General features: G+C 33.4%; 1 protein-coding gene across 1 annotated transcript; it reads right to left on the reverse strand.

Annotated features, from left to right (window-relative positions):
- Nucleotides 1–8,867: 8,867 nt before the first annotated feature.
- LOC136813519 (chromosome partition protein Smc-like) lies at nucleotides 8,868–9,353 on the reverse strand. The gene has a single exon (XM_067070038.1). It carries the CDS (start codon nucleotides 9,351–9,353, stop codon nucleotides 8,868–8,870), a length of 486 nt encoding a protein of 161 aa, XP_066926139.1.
- Nucleotides 9,354–11,227: the final 1,874 nt, after the last annotated feature.

An 11,227-nucleotide genomic window follows, 5' to 3' on the forward strand; every position in this document is an offset into this window, starting at 1 on the left:
GTTCCAAACAGTTGCTATTCCTGGTCATGTCAAATGAGTGCAAATGTAATCTGCTTTTGAACTGGAACCTCTTATACATTCAATGGGACATTGTATCAAAGATCAATTAAAGAACAATCATGTAAAAGTAATTTTTTTATTCCATGAAATGTGTTAAAGTGGACAAAGTATTTACAATTTATGAATTTCTAAACCAACTTAGAATTTATATCAATTTACTTTCATCTTAATATACTAAATGAGTTTATGAAAAATGTCTGTAACGCTAGCCCAGTAACATATTAAGGTTTCTAAAATTTGAACGCCGCGGCTGGAAAACCTAACCTCCTTCGATACAAAAAGTCTCGCGCTTAAGTTTGACAAGCGTAGAAAACTCGGATAGAGAAGACTCTACACTGCTATTTGTAAACGAAAAAAAGTTCTGACGTCAATTTCATGAAAAAGTACTGTGACGTCACAAAGTTTCAAATAAAAAGGTGTGGTTTTTTTGTTGCACGATTTCGAATTATTTTATATCAACACACGCAACAAAATCCAACATTGTTGTTTGATGATTAAACTTCGTCTAACATTATTTAAAAAGGTTTCAATATTGGTTGCATTGCACATGCGTTGGTCTTAAGCTGTCCGCATGTGAAGCCAACAAACGGAAAAACCTTCAGTGCTCAATCGCAAAGCGCGAGCCTCTCCTTCACAACTAAGGCTTTTTCTTTCCTAGAAGCAACCCTCTCACCAACTCACCTTTCACACGACACCTTTGGGCGTCTGCAACGACGAGTACCCTCGATAATTTTGACAGGGTCACTATGGCATTTCATTGAACACAAACTTCCGTTATCTTAAAAAGACATATCATCGAGGCTTACAGACACAAAATTTTGACTAATGTAGAAAGTTTAGAAGTATAATTTTTATTATTGTATTCGGCGGCATTTTAAGCCAAAACGATGTCAGGAATTAACCCACATTATAGTATTTTAAAGGCTTTTGATGCGCAAGCAAAACCGTTAACCGGCGTTTGCGACGACGGGAACCGTCTAGTTTTATACTATATTAATTTTATCAAAAATTTTGAAGGATAACCTTTCTTGACACTGCTTTAAGGAAATCGATTTTCATAAGAGATTCTCATTTTCGCTGACTTGTGTCACTTCCAAGTCACATTTTTAAACATAAGTATTATTATATTTTAAAGTAATATCGCGTTGGAAAGATAATTTTGAACAGATTGATTTGAGTTCGCTAGGTTCGTTGCAATTATTTTTAGCCATTTAACTTAACAGTATCACTAAGACTTGCCTTATTAATCCACTCAAAATTATCTTTTATTATGACATCTTTCTATCGTTTCTATGTTCAAAATCTAGAAAATGCCTTTTCTGAATTAGTTGGAACAGACGTTACATTAAGTTGATAAAAGAGCCAGTCAACAAATTATTTTTCCCCTAAAGGATCGTTGACAGTCTATGTTTGTAAATCGTGTATTTCGAAGCTAGATTACTCTTATGCTGTTAAACTGTATTTGCGAATTCTTATGTGATTATTCTGAAAATATATCAAGTAAAGTAATGCAAAATGTGATGCTTCCTCTTTTTTCTTGCGGTATTTTAACAAAACAATTTCGAGTATGTTTCGCAAAAATCACTGATATTTAAACCTGATTTACCCGAGTTTGAACTGTAAAGAGGCTGACGTGAGCAAACGGGTAAATCAGGTAAACCAGAGAACCCTAGTTACCCGGGTAAGACGGGTTTCTATTTTTGGAATTTTTCCACCTGAAATACTCGAGGAAATTGCTCATCGGGATTTTCGGGTATACCTCACGTCAATTACTTGAGTTTTACCCTAGTATTACCCGAGTTAGTTTACCAGGGCAATATGATGTCGTTGTTGAACACAAAGAAATCAAAAGGAAAAAAAACTATATTCGTTCGTTTAATTATTCTAGCTATTGTTATAAGCTAAGATTCTGTTTTAGAGCTTTAGAGATAGCCTACCGCCCAAACCAAGCTAAGTAAGGTTATTCTACTTGTCAACTAGCGAATCCATATGTCTGTATATGTGGTGCTGCAAGTAAGAGAGGGAATCAAGCCTCCTTCGCCTGTGCAGCTTCACTTTTTTAGCTGGAGAAAGCCTAAAGTTGCCTATCTAGCCCTTTTGATTGGTTTCTTATCTTATAAAAATATTGCTTATAAGAAAAATAAATATGTTTATCTTTGATTCGCGGAATTAAATAATAAATCTTGTCAACTATATTCAAAGTCAATTTTCGTATGAAAAAATAACATGAAGCGATATAGATTTTTCTTTTATCGGGTCTGCGAAATATTTGTAATTTTGTATTCCGGTCTGTGTTTTGTTGACCTGTGACCTGTGACCTGCGACCTGTGACCTGCGTTTTACACTAACCGTAATTTTCCTCAAATTTGTAGAAGCAAACGTCGTAAGTGGTTGAGTAAATCTCTAAAGGGATTCGGTCTTCCTGGACCTGAGCAAGTTGTCCGGGTTTCGGCGGGGTTTACATTTACGGATCGATTATCTATTTCAACTTGCAATTTCAAACCCTATAAATTTAAATATTTTGCTTGCAACTTGCGAATCGAGTGACTTGCCTCGATCGCTTCACAATTCTTATACATATGCACTAGTTTATTTTTTTATTGTTTATGTCTGTATGTTTAATTTTAATTCTCTTGATTTTTTTGTCATTTCTTCTCCCTCCCTCTTTGAGGTAACCTGATAACAGCTGTTCATAATTTTCTTACGCGCACGGTAAACCTCTAAAGGCGCTTGAAAATTATACATCTGAGGAAAATAGGGGAGATAGACATAACTTGGACCCCCCAATATGGACCCCAATATGGACCCCATTATGGACCCCAATATGGACCCCCGCAAAAATTGCAAATTGCATCACGACGCCACACAGTCGAATTGTATGGTTACCACATGTTTAATTTCATAGACCAGCTATTTATTTGTATTTCTTGAAATAAAATCATTTCATTATCAAAAATAACTTTGAAATTATGTTTTAGAACAAGGTCACACGTGTCTTAGCCACAGGGCACAGATCATACAAATTACAGACCAGAAAAATTGTAACGCGCTTAATTTATTAAATAATTAACACTTAAATAATTTATATATAACATGAAAATAATATATGCAATGGAAATGATGTATATGTTATTTAGAAGATTTCAATGACAAATTGTCAATCCGAAATATTGACAAAAATGACTCTTAAGTTATGTAAATAAGGACATTATCAAAAAAACTGAGGTGTATACACCCATTTACAACAAGTGTTTTTTTCATGCTCAATAGGATGCTGGCGGTGCAAATGGATATAGATTGCGATTCAATGAAAACATTAAATGCTCCAAGAGAGCTGTTTTAGAGATATGAAAATAGTACTTTTATTATTATTTTTATTTTCGTATGAACAGAGCATTACATAACTTCAAGTTTTGAAAGGACGTGTTTCTTCCACGAGAAAGACGTTACCTGTCATTTTCCTGACAGAGTGACACTTTTCGATAAAAATATTGACAAGGCACTTAAGTGGGATACCTGCAAGCTTTATTTGGATCAAATATTTTAAATTGTACCGAATGAGATGCCTTTGATATGAATAGATAAATATTGTCAAGAGGCAAACACTGGGAAGCGCAGTTTTAGAGATACAATTCTCATCAATTATTCTATTGTCCTTATGTTGACAAAATGACTTATTTTTATAAAATAATGATCAGATGTTCAAATATAAAGCTTCTTTAATCAACCAAAATGCTTTCCCGCCATTTTTGATGGGGTCCATAATGTGGTCCATATTGGGGTCCATAATGGGGTCCATATCGGGGTCCATATAGGGGGGTCCAAGTTATGTCTTCTCCCGGAAAATAGTCCTCCCGCGGAAAATTTTACAACAAGAATCTTGTTGTGCGCCAGAAAGTCAAAAACTGATACGGCGCCCTATTCAAAACACAATCACGCAACTTTGTTGTCATTCCCAGTCCTTTTAGACGAACGCGGTCCTTAAGATTTCGAGATTGCATATTCGTCAGATTGTATGTTTTCACCCATCCCTTTAGAGCTTCAGCGTGGTGGGCAGAAAACAATCAAAATCTGATCTCAGGTTACTTTGAGGCGGCTGCTCGGCACGGGACGGGACGGGACGCCAAACCGGGTTCTAGGCCGACTTTTCAACCTTTCCTTTTTGCCCCCGCAGGAGCGTAGCGACGAGGAGGCACTCATAGCTTGGTACACAGAACTGAAAAATGCAATGACGAAGTATGATATGGGGGAAGTTCTTGAAATTGGAAAAACTAAGAGGGAAGTGAGAAAGAATGTTAATGAAGTGTTTAAAGAGCATATAGAAATCGACCTGAGTAAAGCAGGCACGAAATCCAGATTCACAAACCACTTCGGAGAGAAGAAATATTTAGAACTCGGAAAGAATGATACTAAGATATACATGGACATATGTATGGTTAAATATGAAAAAATTAAAGATGAACTTCAAAGCAACAGAGCGTGATTGGAAATGTAGAGGGTGTGAGATAGAAAACGAAACAACTGAACACGTGGTACAATGCAGAAATATGAAAACGAAAATTTCGTGGCCGGACGAAAAATGATAGATATGAATGATATTTTTATTACGGATAATTTGGATAAGATAAGAACGACTATAGAATTTTTCAAAACAATGATAGAACATTTTATATAAATTTAAAGCAAAGAATAGTAGGTAGCTAGTTCATGCCGTTTTCACCCCTTTTTTGGAGCTTTTACTACACAATCTATTTTTTTTCTGTAATTTCTACAAATTCTTTAAGGTTAGATTTCTAGACTAGTTCCAAAAAATTTTAATACATCTTTTACATTTTTTTCTTTTTTTTTTTTTCTTCGTAGTAGTATTTGCATTGATAAGGAGATATAAAAATTGTACACGGTAATGTTGCTAAAAATAGAGATAAGGGAAAAAAATTCCTAAACTAAAAACATTCGCAGGAGTTAGAAGAAGACATTACTGCCTTTTCACCTATCCCCTTGAAGCGAAGTTTATTTATTTACAGTCTAAATAAAGCGAGAACATTGAGAGATATTAAAGAGTATATATGTATATATGAAAATGAGTAAAAAAAAAAAAATATAGAGATATATGTAATAGATCAGACGTTATAGTAAAAGAATTAAAAATATCTTTCAATGTCAAGGTTCATGATATATTGTTTGACGGATTTATTGAAACATAATTTAGATTTTTCAGTGCAGGTTTCTTTGAGTTCTTTGTTAAGCACATTATTCCACATGAAAGGACCCCGGTATTTGATTGAAAATCTTTTTACGGCTAATTTCGCGCCTTGGATCTTAAAAGCGTTTTTTGAATACCTTGTTTGGTATTTGTGTGAAATTTTCGGAAATTGATCTAAGAAAGACTTTGGGCAGGTGTTCGTTTTGACACTACCCATAAAAGATATTGTTTGCAGAATATTTAATTGGTAAATATTAAGATCTTTAAAGCGATGACTAATCGGAGTAAATTTCTTTACAACAAACATAATTCGCATTGCATGTTTTTGTTTACTATGAAGTTTTTTAAGATTAGATTTGAAGGTGCTGCCCCAGATAATGTTACAATAATTTAGATAGCTATGAATAAACGCAAAGTACAGTTTTTTAAAGATTCTATTTCTAGAACCTGTTTAGCTTTGTATAAGATACCAATGTTTTTAGAAATTTTATTCTCAATGCTTGATATATGTTTATTCCATCCAGTTTAGTGATTCGTCAATTATTACTCCAAGGAAAGTTGTATCATACACACGTTTAATATTACTATTATTAATGCAGAGCGATGGCAATCTCAGAGGTAGGTCATCGACTTTATTTCGCTTGCAAAATAATATGTATTTAGTCTTTTTAACATTTAGAGATAGTTTATTGGCTATGAACCACTCATTTATAAGGGTTAGTTCGTTATTTACAATCTCAAAAAGTGTTTTTATATTTTTATTGGAGTAGAATAAGTTTGTGTCGTCAGCGAATAGTATAGAGTCAAGGACTTTAGATGCGTTATGAAGATCATTTACGTAGATGAGGAATAGTAGTGGTCCTAGTATGGATCCTTGAGGGACACCACACTCGATTTTCCTTTCTGTCGCAGTCGAGTCACCGTATGAAACACATTGTTTACGTCCTGTCAGATAGTTTTTGTACCAGTCTAAGTTTTTGTCAGTCACTCCGTATCGTTCAAGTTTTGCTGTCAGTATGTTATGGTCAACAGTGTCAAAAGCCTTTGATAGGTCAATGAAAACACCAATGGTGAATTCATTTCTTTCGAAGGAGTCTGAAATTTCGTCGATTAATCCTAGTAAAGCATGTTCTGTAGAATGTTTACGTTGAAAGCCGAATTGTTTTTTGTATAGTATGTCGTTACTAGTTAAATATTCGTAAAGTCTGTTGTACATTATTTTTTCAAGTATTTTTGAAAAACAAGGTAGTACTGAAATTGGTCTGTAATTTCCAGGATCGTTTTTTTCGCCACTTTTGAAAATTGGTGTTACTTTTGCGATTTTCATATCATTTGGAAAAATCCCCTGTTTTATAGAGAGGTCGAAAATGTGATAGAGAAAGGGTCTTATAATCTCATATGCATTTTGTACTACGTTTATGTTCACTTCATCTATACCTGGGCTTTTATTAGCTTGTAAAGATTTGAAAGATTGGTCAAGTTCTTCAAATGTTAAAGGTTCAGAGGTCATGTTCTTATCATAATTTTCAACATAAGATAGAACGTCCTTATTAGAAATAGGGATTTTTGATGCCAGGTTTTTTCCGATTGAAGAGAAAAAATCGTTTAATTTTTCAGCTATGATAGGTTTTTGTCGAAAAGTTTGGTTTTTGTATTTTAATTCTTGTGGAAATTGCATGGTTGATTTGGTTCTACCAATTATGTCCTTGATAGTGTTCCAAATTTGCTTTGAATTTGCTTGAAATTTATGTATGCGTTTTGAATAGTAATCTTTTTTGGCTTTCTTTTTGATTTTTTCAAAAATCATTTTGTAAGCTTTATAAGTTTTTCCATTCTTATAAGTTTGTTTGCCTTAAAATTTGTCATATAATTTTTGTTTGCGCTTAGAAGATTTTTTTAAGCCTTCGGTCATCCATGGAAAGTTCAGTGTTTTTGGCTTAATTGTGACTTCTTTTTTTGGAAAAGCCTTGTCGTAACACCTTGTAAAAATTTCTTTGAAAACATGATAAGAATGTTCTGCATGTTTGGTTTCAGTCACAAGCTCCCAGTTCATAGTTTTTAATGAGTGACAAAATTTTTTGATTGAATTTTTGTCAATAAAACGTTTGGAAATAGTTATTTCGTTTTTAAAAGTTTCTAGATTTTTTTGACAAATGAGAAAATTTGGGAAATGGTCAGATACGTCACACTTAATTGCACCTGTAAAGTTATTAGTGTTGTCATTTGTAATAATATTATCGATCAATGTTATCGTGTCTTTTTTGATTCTTGTCGGTTTATTAATTGTCGGAGGAGAGTATTTATAAAGTTTTTAACGTGTTTACTCTTAGGTTCCAAATAAACGGGGGGGGGGGGGTTCGAATAAACGGGGGGGGTTGGAAAATTTTCTAGATTTTAATAAACGGGGGGGGGGGACCTAATTGCCGGGGGGTTGGAAATTGTACTTCTGAAACCCAAAAATAAGGTAAAAATAGGCTAAAATCAGGCTATTTAGAGCAAAATAAGGGGCCTTCTCTTTGACAGCTGAAAATATTCTTAGAGATTAATAAACGGGGGGTCCTAATAAGGTCCGGGGGGGTTGGAAAATTTTCGAAAAATTAACAAGCGGGGGGCCCGTTTATTTGGAACCTAAGAGTACTGGTTTCACAATGAAGAAGATTTAAGTTGAAGTCGCCTGCTAGGTAAATGCTTTTGTTACTTAGATGTTTATCAGCAAGATACTTTTTTAGAGTTTGTTTAAAATTTTTCAAATTACCAGCGGGTTGTCTATATACGCAAGAGATTATAATGTTTTGAATTTTATTTATCATTTCTATTGTTAAGATTTCACAATCGTTATCATTCACACTAAGATTTTTTGTTACGTTTAAAGTTAAGATATTCGTGTATGAAAATACACAAACCTCCACCCTTTTTATGTGGTCTAGCTTGGTGTAAAACCTTATACCCCGGTAGATAATATTTAGAGAAGCTTTTTTTGCTTATCGCTTCATCCTTTTTACACCAGGTTTCTGTGATACAAATGATTTTGAAATTGAAATTAAGATTTTTAACAAAAACTTTAAAATCCTCAAAGTTTTTTGAAATGCTTCTTATATTGAGATTAAGAATAGAAAAATCTTGATTCATATGAATAATCTTATTTTTTGTTTCGTCAATTGATAGAAAAGAAGTCTCACTAGAAAAGTTTTCGTAAAGATGAAAGTCAGGGTCATTAGAATCACTAAGAGTTAAAGTTTGATTTTCATTCAAAAGAGAAAAGGAAGGATTACCCGCCATGGCTATTATTCAAGCGTTAATAACCGATGTATAAGATATAAGAAGGTGAAGTCCTTATTTACGAGGTTGTCTAAAATTTCTAACAACAAGTTTGTCATATACCACTTTGGCAAATTTACCCTCGTCTCTTAATTTCTTCATTTCTTTAAAAAGTTCTTTTCTGATGAGCATGATTTCATCAGAAAAGTCCTCGTTTATATATAAACCATTGTTCTTTAATTTGTTTGTTTTCTTCAAAATCATCTCCTTCTATTTCCATGATTCAAGTTTATATATTATCGCTCTTTTCTTTCCGTTTTCCTTTTTTCCAATTCTGTGTGCCCTTTCAATCCCTTTCCTCATCGATTCCCATTCGCTCTTTGATTATGTCTTTTACTTTACTTTCACTTTCTTCCCACGTTTCGTTATCATTTTCCGTCACTCCTTCAACTCTCAAGTTGTTCCTTCTGTTGCGGTCCTCTAGTGTTCTTAGTTTAATTTTCAAAAATCTAGATTCCTCTTTTGCTGTGGCAACTTGTTGTAGGATTTTACTCTCATAGTGTTTATCAAGATCGGCGATCTTCTTGTCGACAAGTTCTTGTGTAAATTCCAAAGAATTTTCAATGTCTTTTATTCGGTTTTCTTGTTCCTTCACGGTTTGTTCTATTTTCGTAACTCTGGTACCGATAGCTTCTACAGAAGTTTGGATTTTTCCCAAGGTCTCGTAAATTAAGGTAGAGTTCGATGACACATATTTATTTATAATTTCATCTTGTTTCTTCAAAGCTTCTTCGATGTAAGCTTTAATTTCGGTTTTCATAACTTCATCCATATTTATTAAAATTTCTTAAGAACAGCTACCGAAAGAAAGTACTGGCGAAAAAATTGTATTAGACATATAATTTTTTTTGCCCACCAAGGTGGAGTGGTACAATTTTGAAAAAAAAAAAAAAATAGCTTCATGCATAGATATTGGACTTAAATCTCGAAATTTTGTTGTTTTTGTTTGTTTTGTCGCGCAAGCATCCCCGTAGTTAGTCTCTTCCGTAAATGTTCGGTTTTTTTTCGGGACGGTAGTATACATATCTTCATATTACGTTATATGCTATTACCATTATTACATATTATAATTTATTACTTTTGATTTAGCTTTGAAAAGCTGAAGCGAGTGTTATAAATGCAAATAATGACAGTGTATGATATAACACGAATTACAATATTACTTGTGCAAATCAAAACAAACAAAATGACAGACTGGTAATGATGATGAGCTGATTCATTGACTGGAAAAAAAGTGTTTTGTATGTCAAATTTTGTTTCTTGTCTTTGAAACTGAATACTAACTACTAGTAGGGGCCACTATGTCGCGAAAAAGCTTCCCGTGTGCAGCAGCTTGTGCAAAGGGATTTTATGATTGAATATTGTTCCTTGAATGTAGAAGATCAAAATTTGAGAGGTGGGGCCGGGTGTGACCACCGGTTGCCATGGAAACTGACGTCATTGGTTACTATGGCAACCAAAATAAAAGGTCGTCAAAATTGAAAATTTTTTGTTTCATTCGAAAGAGCATGAAATACTGATAAAGAAAAAGGTCACAACCTATATCTGAAAATGAATATATCAGGAGATATAAAGGAAATAAGGCAAAATGACGTCATAAAACGATGACGTCATCGAAAAATAAAAATTTGCTAAAATTCAAAAATTTTTGTTTTTTGGAAAGAATACCTTCCAGTGAACAAAAAATATTATTACGAAAAAGTCTGAAAATCCTTTTTAAGAAGTCTATGAGCAAAAATTGATATTTTTAAATTTTGCCTGTAATGTGCTTGGGCAAGCTCCAACCTTCGACAGGCAAAAAATGAAATTGTCAATTTTGACCAATAGACTTTTTTTAACGAATTTTCAAACGTTTTCGTAATAATATTTTATGTTCACTGGAGGGTCTTCTTTTCAAAAAAACAAAAATTTTCGAATTTTGGCAAATTTTGATTTTTCGATGACGTCATCGTTTTATGACGTCATTTTGCCTTATTTCCTTTATATCTCCTAATATATTCATTTTCAGATATAGGTTGTGACCTTTTTCTTCATCAGTTTTTCATGCTCTTTCGAATGAAACAAAAATTTTTCAATTTTGACGACTTTTTATTTTGGTTGCCATAGTAACCAATGACGTCAGTTTCCATGGCAACGAGTAGTCACACCCGGCCCCACCTCTCAAATTTTGATCTTCTACATTCAAGAAAGAATACTCAATCATAAAATCCCTTTGCACAAGCTGCTGCACACGGGAAGACATAGTGGCCTCTACTATACTGTAATTTAGTCAGAAGTTCACTTCAGCAATGATTTCAATTCTTTTTCCGGAATCTTTAAAGAAATTTGCTCAAGTTTTCAAATGTATATACATTTGATATTTTTGTTCAGACTCTAATTCATCTTTGTCTGTTATTTTATTAATAACTATCTTTATTGTTTATAGTGCTTCTTGAGCTTTAAATACCATCATATGGTCGTAACTCGAGATAGTCCTTCCTAACTTAGTAAAACAAGATACTGCCAAAGTACAAAAAAGTTGAAGGTATGCATATGTAAAGTTGAATCCAAAGGTGGTTGAATGAATGTTGAATGTCAATCCAATGTAAACAAACTTTTTCTTTTGCTCTTCAAAATAGATTTACCTCACTTAGAGTGTTTTCACTG

Source organism: Clytia hemisphaerica, unplaced genomic scaffold, assembly GCF_902728285.1.
Source record: "Clytia hemisphaerica strain Z4C2 unplaced genomic scaffold, Clytia hemisphaerica genome assembly, whole genome shotgun sequence".
NCBI classification, from domain to species: domain Eukaryota; kingdom Metazoa; phylum Cnidaria; class Hydrozoa; order Leptothecata; family Clytiidae; genus Clytia; species Clytia hemisphaerica.

Coding starts and splice junctions, on each gene's coding strand:
- LOC136813519 (XM_067070038.1), bottom strand. CDS start 9,353: ATGGATGAAGTTATGAAAACCGAAATTAAAGCTTACATCGAAGAAGCT.